Source organism: Acipenser ruthenus, chromosome 13, assembly GCF_902713425.1.
Source record: "Acipenser ruthenus chromosome 13, fAciRut3.2 maternal haplotype, whole genome shotgun sequence".
Lineage (NCBI taxonomy): Eukaryota > Metazoa > Chordata > Actinopteri > Acipenseriformes > Acipenseridae > Acipenser > Acipenser ruthenus.
This window is the reverse complement of record NC_081201.1, coordinates 23,484,727-23,504,835: the sequence shown is the minus strand read 5'-3', so window position 1 is coordinate 23,504,835 and position 20,109 is coordinate 23,484,727. Positions and strand designations below refer to the sequence as shown.

The 20,109-nt window shown below is 37.6% G+C and overlaps 1 protein-coding gene across 2 annotated transcripts; it reads right to left on the bottom strand.

Moving 5' to 3' along the window:
* Window positions 1–718: 718 nt before the first annotated feature.
* Window positions 719–19,414, bottom strand: slc25a16 (solute carrier family 25 member 16). Of its 2 annotated transcripts, none has more exons than XM_034031794.3 (10): window positions 19,039–19,414; window positions 18,160–18,293; window positions 17,048–17,140; window positions 16,306–16,439; window positions 15,553–15,616; window positions 8,388–8,509; window positions 6,882–6,948; window positions 6,630–6,792; window positions 5,672–5,740; window positions 719–3,558 (listed from the first exon to the last, which is right to left on the bottom strand). In XM_034031794.3, exons 2-10 carry the CDS (start codon window positions 18,254–18,256, stop codon window positions 3,402–3,404), a joined length of 966 nt encoding a protein of 321 aa, XP_033887685.3. In that variant the 5' UTR covers window positions 18,257–18,293; window positions 19,039–19,414; the 3' UTR covers window positions 719–3,401. The 2 variants fall into 2 exon arrangements, with proteins under 2 accessions (XP_033887685.3, XP_058891754.1); XM_059035771.1 differs by lacking the exon at window positions 19,039–19,414 and adding an exon at window positions 18,920–19,012.
* Between the last annotated feature and the right edge of the window lie 695 nt (window positions 19,415–20,109).

The window sequence follows — 20,109 nt, the reverse complement described above, 5'->3', positions numbered from 1 at the left end:
CATTTATAATTTTTTCTTTCTCTGCGATTCTTGTAATACAAGAAGAAAAAAATGATATGACAAATGTTTTGTGTGTAAGTGTTTCTCAATATCTGCAATCAATCAGGTGCACAGGGCAGGCTAGTTAGCAGCTCATCTCATCTCAGATGAGCAGATTCCAACGCAGGGGTTACTTTACTGATCGTGCACAGCCACGTATATGTCCTAGCTACTGTCAGTTAGGGCAGTGGTTTTCAACCTTTTCAAAGTACCAATGTTTCCAGCAGGTGTACCAGTAACTATGTGTAACCTAAAACAGAGACCTACCCCTTTACAACCGGTTTTGTCACTGAAATCAATAGAGTGGCTGCTTTGGTTCCCCATAAGTAACCTTAAAAGTTCACAACAAATACCCCTCATCAAAATCTCTAATTTCTCTGTGATTCAGTGGTACAAACAGATACATTACAATTGAGGGAGTATCATGGTTGAGGAATCCTATTGTCATAAAGAACACCTGCCGGTGTGTACCAGTTGCAAGCCTGTCACGTACTAGTTTTGGTGCGCGTACCACAGCTTGAAAACCACTGCATTAGGTGGATGGAGGTGGACAGTCCAGGATTTGTTTTCCTTTTCTCAGTGTCTGAAGTAAAAATGTACAAAGATGCTCTAATTTAACTATTTCCATTGAAAGGTTTTTTGTTTGTTTTTTCTATTGAGAAATAATGAAAAGACTGAACACATTTGAAAAGCCCACACATTTATTCAAACCACATACATTTTGTTTTTAAAATAACAATGTCCGTTTTTTCAAAGACACTACTCCCACAAAGAAAACCAGGGGAAAATAAATGACGTGCCTTCAACCCAAGAAACCACACATGGAAAATGTATCAGAAGGACTCATGTATATAGAATAGAATAGTACTACCAGGCATAGCTTTGTATTTGCAAATTTTAAACAATAATGTTATCATGTCTAATATAGTTATTTTCCTCAGTACCACACCAAAACATTCACAGTACTATTTAGACTTAGAATTCGTCATCACTGCTACAAATTAGCATAGATAAAAAGTACAAAGTACAATAGATTCAGGTTAAACAATATATATGATTGCGTTCTCTAAAAGACCAACTACACATCACAGCAGTACTATGTGCACACAGTGCACTACAACTTTATTAATAGTAATATATTTCCTCACAAAAAATTTAAAAAATGTTCTTCAACTCCTATTAAATACTTTCAGAATTGAAAAATGATGCATGATAAATGCTGAGTTGAAAACATTTGATATTAAATGCAACTATTGAGAAATAATAATAAAAAAAATAAAATAAAAACATTTCCAGCAGCAGAAATGACTTTCAGTGTTTCTTGTGAAAGAATATAGACCCCATTATTCTGAATATAAGGTAACCACGTAATAAGTGTAGTAAGAAAACAAGTTTAAAAAAAAGAAAGAAAAGAATGGCCTGTTCTCTGTTGTTAAGAACCTGATCAGAAGAATCACAAACTCCAGAAGAAAAATTGCATAAGGTTTTTAACACTTGGATACGTCTCCGTTACAAACCAAATGGGAAAATATTATTGGAAGACCTTGCGGTGACTCTAGAATCTTACGGTCAAGAGAGGAAGAAGTCAGTTACTAAATGAAATGTGTAAGTTTATGCTATTCTATTTACACTCCATTCAGCGAGTATGCGTGTATGTATAGAAGCTTTAAGGTCACAACCACAAAAATAACAATTATAAATAACCAAATATATATATTATAATATTTAAACTAAATTAGCTTTTCCCTACTTCTTTATTCACTACTATGGTTTTAAAATGTAAATCTTCCAATACAATACTAAAATGACACATTGGTGTACTTGTGAACAAAAGCAGTGCATCCCCAGTGGAAAGAGAGGTTAAAACAATGCACCAGTACATTAAAAGAAACTAGAGTGAGAATCAAAGAATACAAATGTGTATCAAATACAAAGACAATGAGGTCTATTTCAAGGATCTTAATACAACCAGCCTTATAGAAAGGTGTTCTTTTGTATTGTATTGTATTTAGTGACAAGGGAGTCAATCAATCACCCCTGCAGGAAAACATCAGTGGGACTTACACTATGTAAAGTAAAAGGAAGATAATAATTCCCACCTCTGTTTGAATCATTAAACTAGATCCAGTATTTCTGAAGTGTGCATTTTCTATCATGCAGATCACTAAAAAAATGACATTGACAACCACAGACTGTGCAGCAGCAGCTTTATAAAAAATACTACTTAATTGCACGAAAACACAATCAAACCTTACCTTGAGAATCACTGAAAGCTTCTGATCTCTAATCAGAAAGTCGCAGACCTACAATACGGGTGCTGGATACATTTTGCCAATGAATTTCCAAAACATGAGATCAGATCCGAGCTGCTGAAGAAGGGGATTTACAGGAGATGCCTATTTACGGTGATTTAAAAAAAGAATAATCTGTAAACAAGCCAAGTCACAAACAAACAAAGAGAACACTTGCACTGCTATTCAGTCAAATTACATTTACACTTTTCAGACCTTGTTGCCATTCTAGTTTGTTTAGGTCCTTACAGGTAGTTTCAGCTGTAAGGGCACAAGCTTCCTCCTCCTTGAAAGCTACTTACCACTAAGTCAAATAGTGTTGCTTCTGCTACTTTACTGCAGCAGAAGGTCCAACAGTTTTCTTAAATAACAAAGAAAAAGCTGTATTGTTCACCATATCTTTAGGCATTAGCCATTAATGTTTACTTTATGCACAGGTAAGTGTTTTTTTGATGTGCCGAAATAAATATTCAAACAATTGCTTGAAATGTATTCATCGGCAAAACATTAGTATAAAGATAACATTAAAAAAAGCTTTTTGTGAAGTAAGCTTTCTTGCTAGTGGTGTTACACTGGTAAAAGTGTTAACATCAGAAAATAAATAAAATGCTTTCTATTATAGAAAGTGAGTTTGTAATTAAGTGGGATACAGGGTTCAGGTTTACTGCCTCTACTCAAAAAACATCTGCTACTTTTTTCCAGTTAATTAAAAAAAGAACATTCACTTTTTTCATTAGAATTTTTAAAGAATATTTCAAAAGAATACTCAAACATCTATTTGCTTCCTTGTGAAAACAAATCAATCACAATAAAACAACAAATAATAGAAAAATAGATTGATTTAAAAAAGCTATGCAACAGGACATTAATTAAACTGGCTTTTTAAACCACGATTTAAGGCTGTAAATTACAGTTTTCTTTTTAACAGCTGGTGGCAGCCTTATCACTGATCATCAGCAATTGTTGTAAAACTTTTTATATGTTTGTGAAACCGTTGATTTTGTTAGTAGATATTTCACTGACTTATTTAAAAACATGTATTTTGTGCTGGGTATATCACAGAATGTGTCCTCAGTTGAGGTGTAAGGTCTGCTTCATAAACTCATAGGTGGTAAAAGCAACAGCCTGGGAGGGTATACAGCGGATGTAGTTCAGGGAAAGCCCACGGTACAGCCCTTTCTTCACTCCATATGTGGTGTACACGTGCTTCAGGGTGTTGGACAATGTACTGCCAAAAGAGAAGGAGAATGGCAGTTGTTAATAAATCTGTCGCTCCCCGTGAAAGTTATAATACCAGACTGTAAATCGTTAATTTAATCTCAACAAAATAAATATTTCATAGCAAATGCTTCTCGTACAACTGCATAAACCTGTTTTCACTGTCGTACCAACTGAATGACATTTTTTTTTTTTAATGCAAGAGATAAGTCATTTTGTCTTTTTCATTTTATTTTTCAGGGTAATAAAGTTATTTTTAAAGCAGCTGTAGAGGGGGAAAAAAACCTCCTTATCCCATTTGTATTAAAATATATGAGAAGGTGTTGTGTGTACTTGTCAAAATGCTATATTCTGTAGTTCATACAAGAGGTCTTTTTTCTATTACTGTTCCTGTCGTTTGCCTCAACTTGCCCAGTTTCGTTGCTCTCATATATATATATATATATATATAGGTGTTCTAAAACTTTTGACCGGTGGTGTATATATATATATATATATATATATATATACACAGTACTGTGCAAAAGTTTTAGGCAGGTGTGAAAAAGTGCTGTAAAGTAAGAATGCTTTCAAAAATAGACATGTTAATAGTTTATATTTATCAATTAACAAAATGCAAAGTGAGTGAACAGAAGAAAAATCTACATCAAATCAATATTTGGTGTGACCACCCTTTGCCTTCAAAACAGCATCAATTCTTCTAGGTACACTTGCACACAGTTTTTGAAGGAACTCAGCAGGTAGGTTGGCCCAAACATCTTGGAGAACTAACCACAGTTCTTCTGTGGATTTAGGTAGCCTCAATTGCTTCTCTCTCTTCATCTAATCCCAGACAGACTCGATGATGTTGAGATCAGGGCTCTGTGGGGGCCATACCATCACTTCCAGGACTCCTTGTTCTTCTTTACGCTGAAGATAGTTCTTAATGACTTTCGCTGTATGTTTGGGGTCGTTGTCATGCTGCAGAATAAATTTGGGGCCAATCAGATGCCTCCCTGATGGTATTGCATGATGGATAAGTATCTGCCTGTACTTCTCAGCATTGAGGAGACCATTAATTCTGACCAAATCCCCAACTCCATTTGCAGAAATGCAGCCCCAAACTTGCAAGGAACCTCCACCATGCTTCACTGTTGCCTGCAGACACTCATTCGTGTACCGCTCTCCAGCCCTTCGGCGAACAAACTGCCTTCTGCTACAGCCAAATATTTCAAATTTTGACTCATCAGTCCAGAGCACCTGCTGCCATTTTTCTGCACCCCAGTCCCTGTGTTTTCGTGCATAGTTGAGTCGCTAGGCTTTGTTTCCACGTCGGAGGTATGGCTTTTTGGACGCAAGTCTTCCATGAAGGCCACTTCTGACCAGACTTCTCCAGACAGTAGATGGGTGTACCAGGGTCCCACTGTTTTCTGCCAATTCTGAGCTGATGGCACTGCTGGACATCTTCCGATTGCGAAGGGAACTAAGCATGATGTGTCTTTCATCTGCTGCAGTAAGTTTCCTTGGCCGACCACTGTGTCTACGGTCCTCAACGTTGCCCGTTTCTTTGTGCTTCTTCAAAAGAGCTTGGACAGCAAATCTGGAAACCCCTGTCTGCCTTGAAATTTCTGCCTGGGAGAGACCTTGCTGATGCAGTATAACTACCTTGTGTCTTGTTGCTGTGCTCAGTCTTGCCATGGTGTATGACTTTTGACAGTAAACTGTCTTCAGCAACCTCACCTTGTTAGCTGAGTTTGGCTGTTCCTCACCCAGTTTTATTCCTCCTACACAGCTATTTCTGTTTCAGTTAATGACTGTGTCTCAACCTACATATTGAATTGATGATCATTAGAATATTTTTATTGGCCTGATGTCCCTGTATTATTTGGGTTGTTAATGTTAGTATCCCTTTAATTCTACAGCTCTGAACCACTGAAAAAAAATAACCTGCATAATTTAAAACCTTGATAAAATCTCATTAATCTTGCTATCGTGAAAGAAATAGTAGAATGGAATCCACTTAAACCTACTTAAGGTAAACATCATATGTTACTTTAAGTAATACTGTACATTATTTTTTCAAGGCTGTAATTCACATAAAGGATTTCTTCTTTATTCAGTCATTAATTGGAATGAATACTTACAGACATTTCTTAGAATCTGGCAGGATTGATCCCAACTGCATCCGACGTCGTGCTACATCCAGTGGATAGCTGTTAAAACATAGGTCTTGTAAGAGCAATCTTAAACATAATACAAAACAGTGGTCCTGCACAAGTCTCTTTTATAAATGAAAGAGTCCTGTTAATAAGGAGACGGCTTGTCAATTTTGGATATATTTTGGAAAACGAATCTCCGGCAACCATGAGTATGTCTGAAGCATCTAGCGTGGGTGTGGGTTTGCACATGGGATCCTTATACCTGCCACAGTCAGACTGAAACCAAGACTGAGCTATACTGCAGTCCTGAAAAAGTTCACCTGTGTCATGCAAAAATAACTTCAATATCTGCAGTTAACAACAAAAGGGATTTTTGAGACTGTTGATATGCAAAATGAGTTAAAGAAAACAGGTTTTCAATTAATGGTTGACTCAAATGCTTGACAAAACAATGACTGATATAATAGTGATAAGCCATTTAAAAAGGATCTTAGAAAAAACAAAAAAGAGCATGACCAGTAAAAATATTATAATAACATGATAAAGCCGATGTCGGCACTCTACCGACCTCTGGAGGACAAAGGCCAGCCTTACAGGTGTTTACTTGAGGTCACCAAGCGCCTGGCCTGTAAGGTCGGATGTAGCGCGATGAGGAGAAACAGTCCCTGCTGGCTGTGCCTCCACATCCAGCAAGGACCGGCACCCGCCGACTACACAACTCACCCTGCACACAACGCTACCAGGTGACGAGATTTATTTATTTATTATTATATATTTTTTAATATTTTGAATCCCATTACTCTTGATCTTAGCTCCAAGGTCTTCTGTTATGTCATAACTTTAGAGCCTTAAAAATGAACCCTGTAAATCCTGTAATAAATTATTATATTGCAGTATGTCTCCATACTCGTGTATGCGCAATGAGTATAAATGTGAAACTTACGATATCGTCTGCGCTATTGCTCCTGCTATTCCACCACAAAGCAGGTTGACATGCGTTTTCAACACTAAGACCTCAGGGTTATCTGAAGAAGGTCTTCCAAGGAGGGTGGGTGCATGGGAAAGTCCAAGGCTTTTCAATGTCCCGAAGGTGAAAAATGAAAACCCTGTAACAGAATTACCACAAGAGAGGCTTCAGCTTTTTGTAGCTAACCAAAGCTCACTGTTGCCAAATTGTATTCTTCGGATATATTACCTGCATAAGGGGCCATTCCTATGACGGTAGGCATTAGTCCTCTATAAAATCCTGAGACACCCCCTTCCTTTAAAAAGATAGAAACTGAAGTCATTATGCACTTAAAGGGATTATAACTAATGAAACTTAAATAAAACGTAGCTGTTGTGCACTTCCCATATACACCCACTTGTGTAGTTTTGAAGAAAGCACATGCTATAGCAAACATATATTGTCTTTTAAATAAAGGATATCCAATACCATGCTAGGTAAAAGATAGTTCTTAGTTTGCATCCCTTATTTGCAGGAAATAAGTGAAATTACCTATAAAGTGAAAACCTTAAAGCCTGAGAACTCATTTTAACCTATTTAATATAGGGTAATATATTTTATTTCCTATAACATGTACTTCTTTCAAAACTACAAATGTCACATATATGTTATATGTAATTATTTAATTAGCTAGAACCCCTTTAAAGTATTACAGAACTTCCTGCAGTGCTTACAAAAAATGTATTGCATTACCTTTGCAGTGTCCTGCCGTACCTCGGCATTATATTTTTAATCACACATCATGGGTCGATACAACTGGGCCATACATTTCTTAACATTTACATGACAGCGTTCACCAGAAGAAAGAAAATGTTTCAGATCATGCTCCCTCCTGCAACAGTGCTGGTTTTCTGTTCCCACATTATGCCACTCATTTCAAATCAGAGCGCCAGCATTGTTGCATGAAGTGGATACACTGATGTTTAGAAAAATAATTCTCTTTCTCTTGGCGACTGTTCCCAAGTAAGAGCTGACTCTGTCACAAAACACTGATGACATATGGAATAATCAGATAGCAGCAGCTGGTTACAGAGGAAATATTTACAAGCAGACAGGTGGAATCATTCACAATGTCACCAGGTGATTATTTCATTTGTGCAACACTATGGGTATTACGGTTAACAGTTGCCTCTATCTCTGCGGTTATAAACAAGACAGATGTTGTTTGTTACGTATTTGTTAAGTGACTGCAATAAATCAAAGCTGCTGCTGGTTGCAGGTTGCATTTTAAATATCGCCTTAAAAAACAAATGAAGAACCAAAGGATTTTAACAATGTTAATAAAGTAAATCAGCGGTAAGATGACATCACTCCTTTAAGAACAGAATTTGTATTAATGTGAATGAAAGGTAAAACATATAGAAACCAATTCAACAGACATTTTGACCAGTGCATTGGATTAATCCAAGAATGCTTTTAAAAAGCATTATACATCACACCACTATCCTTTGTAGCAGTTTTAGTTTTTTGGTACTTTTTAAAAGCTGCTACAAAGATGCCATAATTAAAACGGAATCATATGGTTAATTTCTTATAGTTAAAATGAATGTATAATAACTGAATGTATAGCTTATTTTAGGGTTTCTTTCAGTACTTAGAAGTGTGATTTCTTCAGTCATGGTTTTTAGAAAAGGTTATAAAGCATTATACCTGAATACATACAATACAGTTATCACAGTTTGTCAGAATGCTTACGCTTTTGTAAATGGTCTGGAAAGCATGGATAATCCCAGTGTATCTGTGATGCCCTTTTACTTGAAATGCAAGCCGCACTCTAATGACATCCAGTGGGTATGTGCAAATGACTGCTGTGATTCCTACAACCAGTGCGAAGAAACAAAGCAAAAACATATCGGAAATCAGTAACATTGTAACGATGAATTAATCATGACAGAATAGATTCAAATTATGTGTTCTTGTTTTATTTACTTACCTTTTCTTTCCAATAATTCAGAGTGATTATTTTTACACTACTGAAATATTGTGTTTATTTGTTGATAGGTTTGTCTACTTTTACCCAAGTTTGGGAGCTGAGTTAGCAGGCTGATCAGTCCAAGTGTCTCCATACAGTAGAAATAAAGATCAGCTACTTTGGATCAAGATTCTCTCTGTATTACTAGCAATACACTGCTGTGCACTAGATGGTGCTGGTGCTTACAAATATAAAACACATTACATATTTCTATCGCAGCTTTTGCAAAAAAACAAAAAACAAAACATTTGCAAAAAAAACATTCAGAATGATTGCATCATATAAAGTTCATGGGGCCGTACAAATAAAATGTGTGTGTTATATTTAAATATATATATATATATATATATATATATATATATATATATATATATATATATATATATATATATATATATATATATATATTATATATATATATATATATATATATACACACATATACATACACACACACACACACTACCGGTCAAAAGTTTTAGAACACCCCCATTTTTCCAGTTTTTATTGAAATTTAAGCAGTTCAAGTCCAGTGAATAACCTGAAATGGTACAAAGGTAAGCGGTAAACTGCCAGAGGTAAAAAAAAAAAAAAAGTTTAGGTTACCAAAAACTGAAAAATAATGTACATTTCAGAGTTATACAAAAAGGCCTTTCAGGGAACAAGTAATGGGTTAATAACTTACAGCTGTTCTGCAGCAATGGAAGTAAATTAAGCCTTGAAAGTTGATGCTAACAATTCCTACAGGTGTCCCAACTTTTGTTGATTACTTACAAACCCTCTGTCTGTATAAAAGCAGTGTTGAAACAGACTGTGTTACTACATCCTCTTAAGCATTATTTGCAGTATTGTACTGCAGGAAGTAGTATATTGCTCTCATAATGGCGAGAAAAAGGCAATTAACAAAGGAAGACAGACAGACCATTATAACCCTTAAAAGTGTAGGTCTTTCCTTTAGAGAAATTGCAAAGAAAGCCAAGGTGTCAGTGAGTACAGTTTCCTACACCATCAGGAAGAGGTCTGGCAGACCCAAAGCCACAACAGAATCAGAAGACAAGTTTCTGAGAGTCAACAGCTTGCGTGATAGGCGGCTCACAGGACAACAGCTTCAAGCACAGCTTAACACTGGTCGAAGTAAGCAAGTCTCAGTTTCAACTGTGAAGAGAAGACTTCGAGCTGCAGGTTTGACAGGTCGAGTGGCAGTAAGAAAGCCATTGCTAAGATGGCAAAATAAGAAAAAGAGGCTTGCCTGGGCCATGAAGCACCGCCAGTGGACTACTGAAGACTGGAAGAAGGTCTTATGGACCGATGAATCAAAATTTGAAATCTTCGGTTCGTCACGCAGGGTTTTTGTACGCCGTCGAGTAGGCGAAAGGATGGTTCCTCAGTGTGTGACACCAACTGTCAAACATGGAGGAGGAAGCGTGATGGTCTGGGGCTCTTTTGCTGGATCCAGAGTCGGCGACTTGCACAGAGTGAGTGGCACCCTGAACCAAAACTGCTACCACAGCATTTTGCAGCGCCATGCAATGCCCTCTGGTATACGCCTAGTTGGTCAGGGGTTCATCCTACAGCAAGATAATGACTCAAAACATACCTCCAGGCTATGTCAGAACTACCTTAGAAGAAAAGAACAAGACGGTAGGCTTCAAATCATGGAATGGCCAGCACAGTCTCCAGACTTAAACCCCATCGAGCTGGTTTGGGATGAACTGGACAGAAGGGTGAAAGCAAAGCAACCTACAAGTGCAACACATTTGTGGGAACTTCTGCAACAGTGTTGGGAAGAACTTTCCGAACAATATTTGATTTCCATTGTAGAAAGAATGCCACGAGTGTGTTCAGCTGTTATATCTGCAAAAGGTGGCTACTTTGATGAGTCAAAAATTTAGATTAAATTTTGTTAAACAAAACGATTCCATGATTTCTTTTTTATCTCCAATTGTTTATTTGTTCTATGCTTTAATTTCAGAGTACATTGAGACATTAAACTGCGTAAATTTCAATACAAACTGGAAAAATGGAGGTGTTCTAAAACTTTTGACCGGTAGTGTGTGTATATATATATATATATATATACACAGCTCTGGAAAAAATTAAGAGACCACTGCAAAATTATCAGTTTCTCTGGTTTTACTATTTATAGGTATGTGTTTGGGTAAAATGAACATTTTTGTTTTATTCTATAAACTACTGACAACATTTCTCCCAAATTTCAAATAAAAATATTGTCATTTAGAGCATTTATTTGCAGAAAATGACAACTGGTCAAAATAACAAAAAAGATGCAGTGTTGTCAGACCTCGAATAATGCAAAGAAAATAAGTTCATATTCATTTTTAAACAACACAATACTAATGTTTTAACTTAGGAAGAGTTCAGAAATCAATATTTGGTGGAATAACACTGATTTTCAAGCGTCTTGGCATGCTCTCCACCAGTCTTTCACATTGATGTTGGGTGACTTTATGCCACTCCTGGCGCAAAAATTCAAGCAGCTCGGCTTTGTTTGATGGCTTGTGACCATCCATCTTCCTCTTGATCACATTCCAGAGGTTTTCAATGGGGTTCAGGTCTGGAGATTGGGCTGGCCATGACAGGGTCTTGATCTGGTGGTCCTCCATCCACACCTTGATTGACCTGGCTGTGTGGCATGGAGCATTGTCCTGCTGGAAAAACCAATCCTCAGAGTTGGGGAACATTGTCAGAGCAGAAGGAAGCAAGTTTTCTTCCAGGACAACCTTGTACTTGGCTTGATTCATGCGTCCTTCACAAAGACAAATCTGCCCGATTCCAGCCTTGCTGAAGCACCCCCAGATGAGTCCAGTTTTCAGCTTTGCCCAACACCTGGTCGTCTAATGGTTAGACGGAGACCTGGAGAGGCCTACAAGCCACAGTGTCTCGCACCCACTGTGAAATGTGGTGGAGGATCGGTGATGATCTGGGGGTGCTTCAGCAAGGCTGGAATCGGGCAGCTTTGGCATGAATCAAGCCAAGTACAAGGTTGTCCTGGAAGAAAACTTGCTTCCTTCTGCTCTGACAATGTTCCCCAACTCTGAGGATTGGTTTTTCCAGCAGGACAATGCTCCATGCCACACAGCCAGGTCAATCAAGGTGTGGATGGAGGACCACCAGATCAAGACCCTGTCATGGCCAGCCCAATCTCCAGACCTGAACCCCATTGAAAACCTCTGGAATGTGATCAAGAGGAAGATGGATGGTCACAAGCCATCAAACAAAGCCGAGCTGCTTGAATTTTTGCGCCAGGAGTGGCATAAAGTCACCCAACATCAATGTGAAAGACTGGTGGAGAGCATGCCAAGACGCATGAAAGCTGTGCTTGAAAATCAGTGTTATTCCACCAAATATTGATTTCTGAACTCTTCCTAAGTTAAAACATTAGTATTGTGTTGTTTAAAAATGAATATGAACTTATTTTCTTTGCATTATTCGAGGTCTGACAACACTGCATCTTTTTTGTTATTTTGACCAGTTGTCATTTTCTGCAAATAAATGCTCTAAATGACAATATTTTTATTTGAAATTTGGGAGAAATGTTGTCAGTAGTTTATAGAATAAAACAAAAATGTTCATTTTACCCAAACACATACCTATAAATAGTAAAACCAGAGAAACTGATAATTTTGCAGTGGTCTCTTAATTTTTTCCAGAGCTGTGTATATATATATATATATATATATATATATATATATATATATATATATATACACACACACACACACAGTACTGTGCAAAAGTTTTAGGCAGGTGTGAAAAAGTGATGTAAAGTAAGAATGCTTTCAAAACTAGACATGTTAATAGATTATATTTATCAAATAACTAAATGCAAAGTGAGTGAACAGAAGAAAAATCTAAATCAAATCCATATTTGATGTGACCACCCTTTGCCTTCAAAACAGCATCAATTCTTCTAGGTACACTTGCACAAAGTCAGGGATTTTGTAGGCATATAGTCAGGTGTATGATTAAACAATTATACCAAACAGGTGCTAATGATCATCAATTCAATATGTAGGCTGAAACACAATCATTAACTGAAACAGAAACAGCTGTGTAGGAGGAATAAAACTGGGTGAGGAACAGCCAAACTCAGCTAACAAGGTGAGGTTGCTGAAGACAGTTTACTGTCAAAAGTCATACACCATGGCAAGACTGAGCACAGCAACAAGAAACAAGGTAGTTATACTGCATCAGCAAGGTCTCTCCCAGGCAGAAATTTCAAGGCAGACAGGGGTTTCCAGACGTGCTGTCCAAGCTCTTTTGAAGAAGCACAAAGAAACGGGCAACGCTAAGGACCGTAGACGCAGTGGTCGGCCAAGGAAACTTACTGCAGCAGATGAAAGACACATCATGCTTAGTTCCCTTCGCAATCGGAAGATGTCCAGGAGTGCCATCAGCTCAGAATTGGCAGAAAACAGTGGGACCCTGGTACACCTGTCTACTGTACGGAGGTCTGGTCAGAAGTGGCCTTCATGGAAGACTTGCGGCCAAAAAGCCATACCTCCGACGTGGAAACAAGGCCAAGCGACTCAACTATGCACGAAAACACAGGAACTGGGGTGCAGAAAAATGGCAGCAGGTGCTCTGGACTGATGCAATATTTGGCTGTAACAGAAGGCAGTTTGTTCGCCGAAGGGCTGGAGAGCGGTACACGAATGAGTGTCTGCAGGCAACAGTGAAGCATGGTGGAGGTTCCTTGCAAGTTTGGGGCTGCATTTCTGCAAATGGAGTTGGGGATTTGGTCAGAATTAATGGTCTCCTCAATGCTGAGAAGTACAGGCAGATACTTATCCATCATGCAATACCATCAGGGAGGCATCTGATTGGCCCCAAATTTATTCTGCAGCATGACAACGACCCCAAACATACAGCGAAAGTCATTAAGAACTATCTTCAGCGTAAAGAAGAACAAGGAGTCCTGGAAGTGATGGTATGGCCCCCACAGAGCCCTGATCTCAACATCATCGAGTCTGTCTGGGATTACATGAAGAGAGAGAAGCAACTGAGGCTGCCTAAATCCACAGAAGAACTGTGGTTAGTTCTCCAAGATGTTTGGGCCAACCTACCTGCCGAGTTCCTTCAAAAACTGTGTGCAAGTGTACATAGAAGAATTGATGCTGTTTTGAGGCAAAGGGTGGTCACACCAAATATTGATTTGATGTAGATTTTTCTTCTGTTCACTCACTTTGCATTTTGTTAATTGATAAATATAAACTACTAACATGTCTATTTTTGAAAGCATTCTTACTTTACAGCATTTTTTCACACCTGCCTAAAACTTTTGCACAGTACTGTGTGTGTATATATATATATATATATATATATATATATATATATATATATATATATATATATATATATATATATATATATATATATATATACACACACATATACATAAATATACTTTGAATCTACTTCTCTAATAGAAGACACAGAGCAGCATTGCTGAATGCAGCACCAGACTTTGCCTATAGTCACTCAGGGCAGAGGGATCCATATGCCTTGCAACCTGTATTTTAAAACTACCTTGTAGAAATTTATTACAGCAATAACCGAGTGACAGCAATCAGGCTTATCCTACAGTAGATCAGCTCTGTCTTCGTTATGTTCTTCCTTACTATACCTTTTTTACCCATGCTTTACCATGTTTTCACTCTGCTTCTTAAACTAGATTTTACTAATTAACTTTTATAAGGGATCCGGCCAGTACAGTGCACCCTTATTAGAACACAGTAGTTTAACTTGGGGCAACACAGTTAACCGACCCTATTCCTTATAATGAGAATACAATTGAAAGAGAAATGGGTTAATGGTGGCATGGGATTAGTACTGCTCCTGTGTTATTTATTACAGTGCTGACATTTCTCACCCGAGTATGTTGGCTTTTAATTTTAACTTGCTTGGACTCTGCATGGGCATGACTGCTGGCAGCTTGTCTTGTTAGTAATACATGTCAACAAGTTAATGAAGTTAATGAAAAAATCCATACTTTGCACCCTTCTGTAGCACATTGTGTTTATAAACCACACTCAAAAGCCAACATTTTCATATACATTATAAAACATATTTACTACACCAACATCAATATCGTAGCTCTTCTCCATGCAAAAATACTTGGATGTTAAAGGGTTAAAAGTATCTATTCTTAGCAAACACACTTTCTAATATTACCTTTAACATGATTGACGAGTGAGATCAGTCTGACATTTACACACATGAATGCAGGATGAATGTGTATTTTGATTATAAAATTATTTAAGTCCTAAATCGGTAACAAAGCTTCCGGGGACTAGGTCTGTCGCTGTGCCCCGTGTTACCTTTCCCTATTTGTTTAAGATCCTGCTTTTCTTTGCTACTTCTCTCAGACAAATTGAAATTGCTTGCAGATTGGGCAGGGGGCCTTCCCTGCTCTTGCTTAATGTCGCGTCACAGGAAAAAGGAATCTTTAATTGATTCAGGAACGGAGGAGAAAGAGTAGGAGTCACAAATCAAGGAACTGGAAGTTTTGCTAAAGCTGTAAATGCTGATATTTGTGAGGCTTGGAAATAATCAAAATACACAGTTTCTCTTCATCTGAGAAAATGTAAGACCGGTTCTATGGCATTGTTTGAGTTGAAGATAAAGGGATTATAAAATATGCGAGTTTAGGTGTAAATACTTTATCGTGGGTTTGCTTAATAGGAAAGCAACATAAAACGATAAAAGAAGTACAATTTTGAAGTTTATAAGTATACTTAATTATATAACAAAGAGATACGGATAAAACAACAGGGTAAGCGTCCAGTCCTTGTGAAGGTTGCATTCATCATGCACATGCAGCAAGCAGAGGTTTTTTTTCTGTGAAATGTAATATAAAAGCTTTACCTGCCATAGATCCAGCCATTAACCGGTGAACATGTCCAGATATGCCTAACTTTTTGCTCAGTAACTGTTGAAAATAAACAACATTTGAAATGTATTTGTTATGCGTATAGTGCTCTCTATTATACACCAAGAAAACATGAAATATTGAAAACAATAACTCAGTGAGGGGCTCTTATACAGTAAAATGTAGGACTAATCAAATTAGTGAATTATTGAATGAAGAAACTCCAAGGGAGCACTGTAACTGTGTGGACACATTCAGTCTGTGCTGATGAAAATGATTCAATATTTTTAAATAATAAAATTAACCGAAATATAATAACCGTTCTGTACATTTTGGATTAAAGAACAAAAGGGGGCGATTTTAAGAAACAAAATTTCACATTTCTACGGATTCATTGGGTGGGGTTCCTTAGTCAGGATGCCTAATGTTATGGGAGCCCCCCCCCCTCCCATGCACCACCCCACCACCCAACCTCACTACCACCCCCCACCGCACCACCCAACCTCACCCCCACCCCCCACCCCCACCCCCACCCCCCACCCCCACCCCCACCGTGTGGTATAGTGTTTAATTTGTGCATTGTTCTATTCTTGCTAATAAAGTATCACTACCTATGCAGGTAATCAAAACTGTTTAAAATACTGAAGCTACAATTTCAAGCACAGCAGAGTGCAAGTTCACCATACTCAAACCTAAAACAATTGCTTCGGGTCAACCTAATACAAAAAAATTTTCATGAATGAATCTACCTTTTTGTATTGGTCAAATGCCATAAACTGAATGGCTCCATAAGGGAAGATCCGAACCATCATGGCTCCATTTCCTTTGTACAGTCCAAGGTAGCCTTCCTTCTGTGGAACAGAGCAGAGAGTGGCGAAAACTCCTACAAGAAAATCGAATATGTTAAAGAAACGAAAATTAAGCTTGTTGGCATTATTGCTGAAACATGCATATAGAGGTCCCTGAAATCCCCCCACAATAATGCTACTGCACCTACTACACTGCCTAAACATTAACCTGCTAATTCTTTTTGGATAGAGAATAGTTTCAAGAAACCAAAATAAATAGCCCTATATGTTTTATTAATGACAGTTAAAAGATTCTATGTTGTCTGTTATAAATACTGTAAAGGATTTTACATATTCTAAGGTTCATAGCCCCTTTTAAGCAGACATAGGCACAAGAACTGAATTTTTTTACAGCACTCTCGTCCCATTTTTATTAGTTACAGAAATAAGTGAAAATCAAAACAAAAACCTAACTCCCACATGGAGTACTAACTAAAATCAGACGGCTAAGCCGTTTACCGATTTACAAAAAACTTTATAAGCATACACAAACAAAAGGCAGGTGTCACACTAATCACAGGCAGGTGTACCTCCTCCTGGCTCACTCCCGTAGCATTCTGGGAATGTAGTGTCCCCAATACTGCTCCCTAATCTGCCACAATACATTAAGAAGTGTTTATCATGCCATAAAAAATGTGCTTACCTAGATCTTTATAGTGGGGATTATGAGCCTGTAATAAAATCTTCACCCTGTCCAAAGGTGCAATGGTTGTCTTGGCACAACATCCTGCAATACCTGTTCAAAACATGCAGAACACACATACAAAACTGTAACATGTAAATGTTTAGATTGTACACAATTATTAACGTGGTTGTAGCTAACAACATAATTTCATAAATGTGAATTGTTGTGTACTTCCATTCACTTTACTGGTCTCAAATGTGTAGTTTTGAAAGAAGCACATGTTACAGCAAGCATGTATTTTACTTTTAAAAGTTGAAATGTGGTACTACACAAGGTTATAGAAATCTAGAACTTGAAAGCCATGCTTGCACTCCCTTGGTCATTTCACCTGGAGAGTGAAATAGTCTCCGTCCTTATCATCTTCATTCCTGTCATTAACTAACCAGCTGCTTCCATTTTGACTTGCTTTCAGCCAGTAACAAGCTTTGACCATGAAGACACATGAAGATAATAATAACAATAACAATAATAATATATTTATTTTTATATAGTGCCTTTCATAGTGGACCACCATCACAAAGCGCTTTACAGAAGTAGGCTATGAACTGTGCATTATATGCAGAGTCACTTACAATAGGACACTGATTTAACATCTCATCCGCAGGACGGAGCACAAGGAGGTTAAGCGACTTGCTCAGGGTCACACAGTGAGTCAGTCAGTGGCAGAGGTGGGATTTGAACCGGTGACCTTCTGGTTATAAGCCCTGGAATTTAACCACCAGACCACACTGCCTCCTAAGCGGTTTAACAGACTTACTGATAGTAAGGCATGACAACTGAAAACTTTCTTTAACCTAGCGTAGGACCAGATATCACGATTTAAAATAAAAATGTGCAACTACATGTTCTTTAAAAAAAAAAATGCACATTTTAGACCTATGTAGATAATAGTTCACACAATAGCTCTTGAGCAGCATTCTTCAATCTGGTTTGTAACACCTTTGTTCAAAGTAGCAGAGCTGGTGGTTCATAAACATTTCAGGACACTAGTTTCATATTTTAGTACTGTTGAATTAGGCCTAGTGTCATTAAAATAAGATTTCTTTAGAATCAAAACATGCTGTCCTTACCTCCTGCTGCAAAAGAGCGAAGCCAGTAATATTCTTTGCGAGCTGGTGTTGGCAGTCCAGGGGAAGCAGTGCTGTTAACTGTTGCTTCTGTAGCCATACTGAATTCGAGGTTAAATCCTATACAGTCCCCTATCCTATGTATACCAAAAAAAAAACCTTTTCAGCCTAGTAAAGAGAGGCTGTGCACTTTGAAAATGACACCAGGAGTTCATAACTTAACTTGTTCCGTTTTAAAAGAGACCTATACATTTTAAAAAGTGATTATTATCACATCACATCACATCATATATATATATATATATATATATATATATATATATATATGGTAACTACTGCAGAATGGCGCTAGTTAGGTTCATTTATACCACTTTTAAACTGCATAGGTCGAGGCGATTTTAATTCCTGGGTTGCAGAAAGGTACCTGAAGCACCAAGGTCATTTGTTCTCCATGGAACACGATTACTGTAACACTGGCCCCGCCACTTATACTGTAATTCATTATCAGACAGGATATACTACAATCAAAGAATTGTGAAAATGCAATAATTAAAACTATATCATTTTTTAAAACTAATTTCAGAGAGAAAGGACATAACTAAACAATTGGCTTGTGTTACATTACGTTAAAACTAGGCTTTAACAACCACAGTGCTGACACGTGATACGTACTGACAGGTCATTTCAATCGAAGAATAAAAAGCCCTACGAAAAGCCTATAAACTTGATAAAGAAAAATACCAAAAATTACAAAAACACTCACATAAACAATATTTTAAAGTGCGTATATAATTAGCAACACCTGTCAATTCTTCCTGACGTTACAGTTAATTCACCGGCGACAGCATTTTCTTTAGAAATTGTTCAAAGCAAAAGAGATACCTGTCACAGATAATCCTCCGAACCAAGACATTGCTCAACTTCACAGCTGCAGTGCTTGTGCAACAAGCTCCAAGTATTTCATTTAAAAAAGCAAGGTCAGTCTGGTGTTACACAACGTGAAGACCCTTCTGTTCCCAGAATATTGCATGGACAACCAGTCATATCCGGTAGCTACCGCGTAGCAGTTATTTAAATTGACATATTATTTTAGTTAGTATTCCATAAGAAATCGTTCGATTTGCACTGTTTTCTAAACCATATTGTACTGTAAACAGAGCTGTCAGTTTTCTGTACGGCCCTCGTCGCACAGTATGCACGACCACAGTTTCCGTTTATTTTAACTTCCGCAAATAGACTTCACTCACACAGAACTGATCTGAGATGCCGAAGTGAACTGCGCAGGCGCACGGTATTAGCTGCCTAAATGTTAGCTTTACTGTTAACATTACTGGGGTAATGGTTAGATATTAAACACTTAGCACTAGGAGCCAGGGTTTAACATGCTCTTCCAAGAGAAGTTGCGCTTTCAAAGACATTAGTTATGTGATTGTAAGTAAAATTAGACGCTCCTCTGCAATGAGTGTAAATGTTGTGTTCACGTGATGTGTCTCGAGACCCACTACGTAAAAGCGATGTAACTATTCAGCATTAATGATGGGAAAGCAGAATCTTCTAAGCGACTTCACATCGGTGTGAGTTAGTGCTATACTGCGGATTATGAAGAATCGAGCCCGTTAGTTATGTGTTGTGACACACAAGTGCTACAGTGGCCCAAATCATATACAATTCAAACACTGAACATGACCCAACTTTTTTCACTTGAACAACGTGCAAGACGCTGCACTGTGAAGACCATTCATTTTATGGCCAGTATTTTGGAGAATTTTTAATTAGATGATGCCACCACCATTGACATTGGATGATAGCAAATTAGATGAGCAAACACCATTTTAGTGTTCAATGCCTATATTGTCAGGACATTAAGTGAACTCCAGATAATCTCAACTCTGGTTATTGTAACCATTTTGTTACCATTTGAAGTGCTGATAAAATGCTTTGACAGCAGCATGG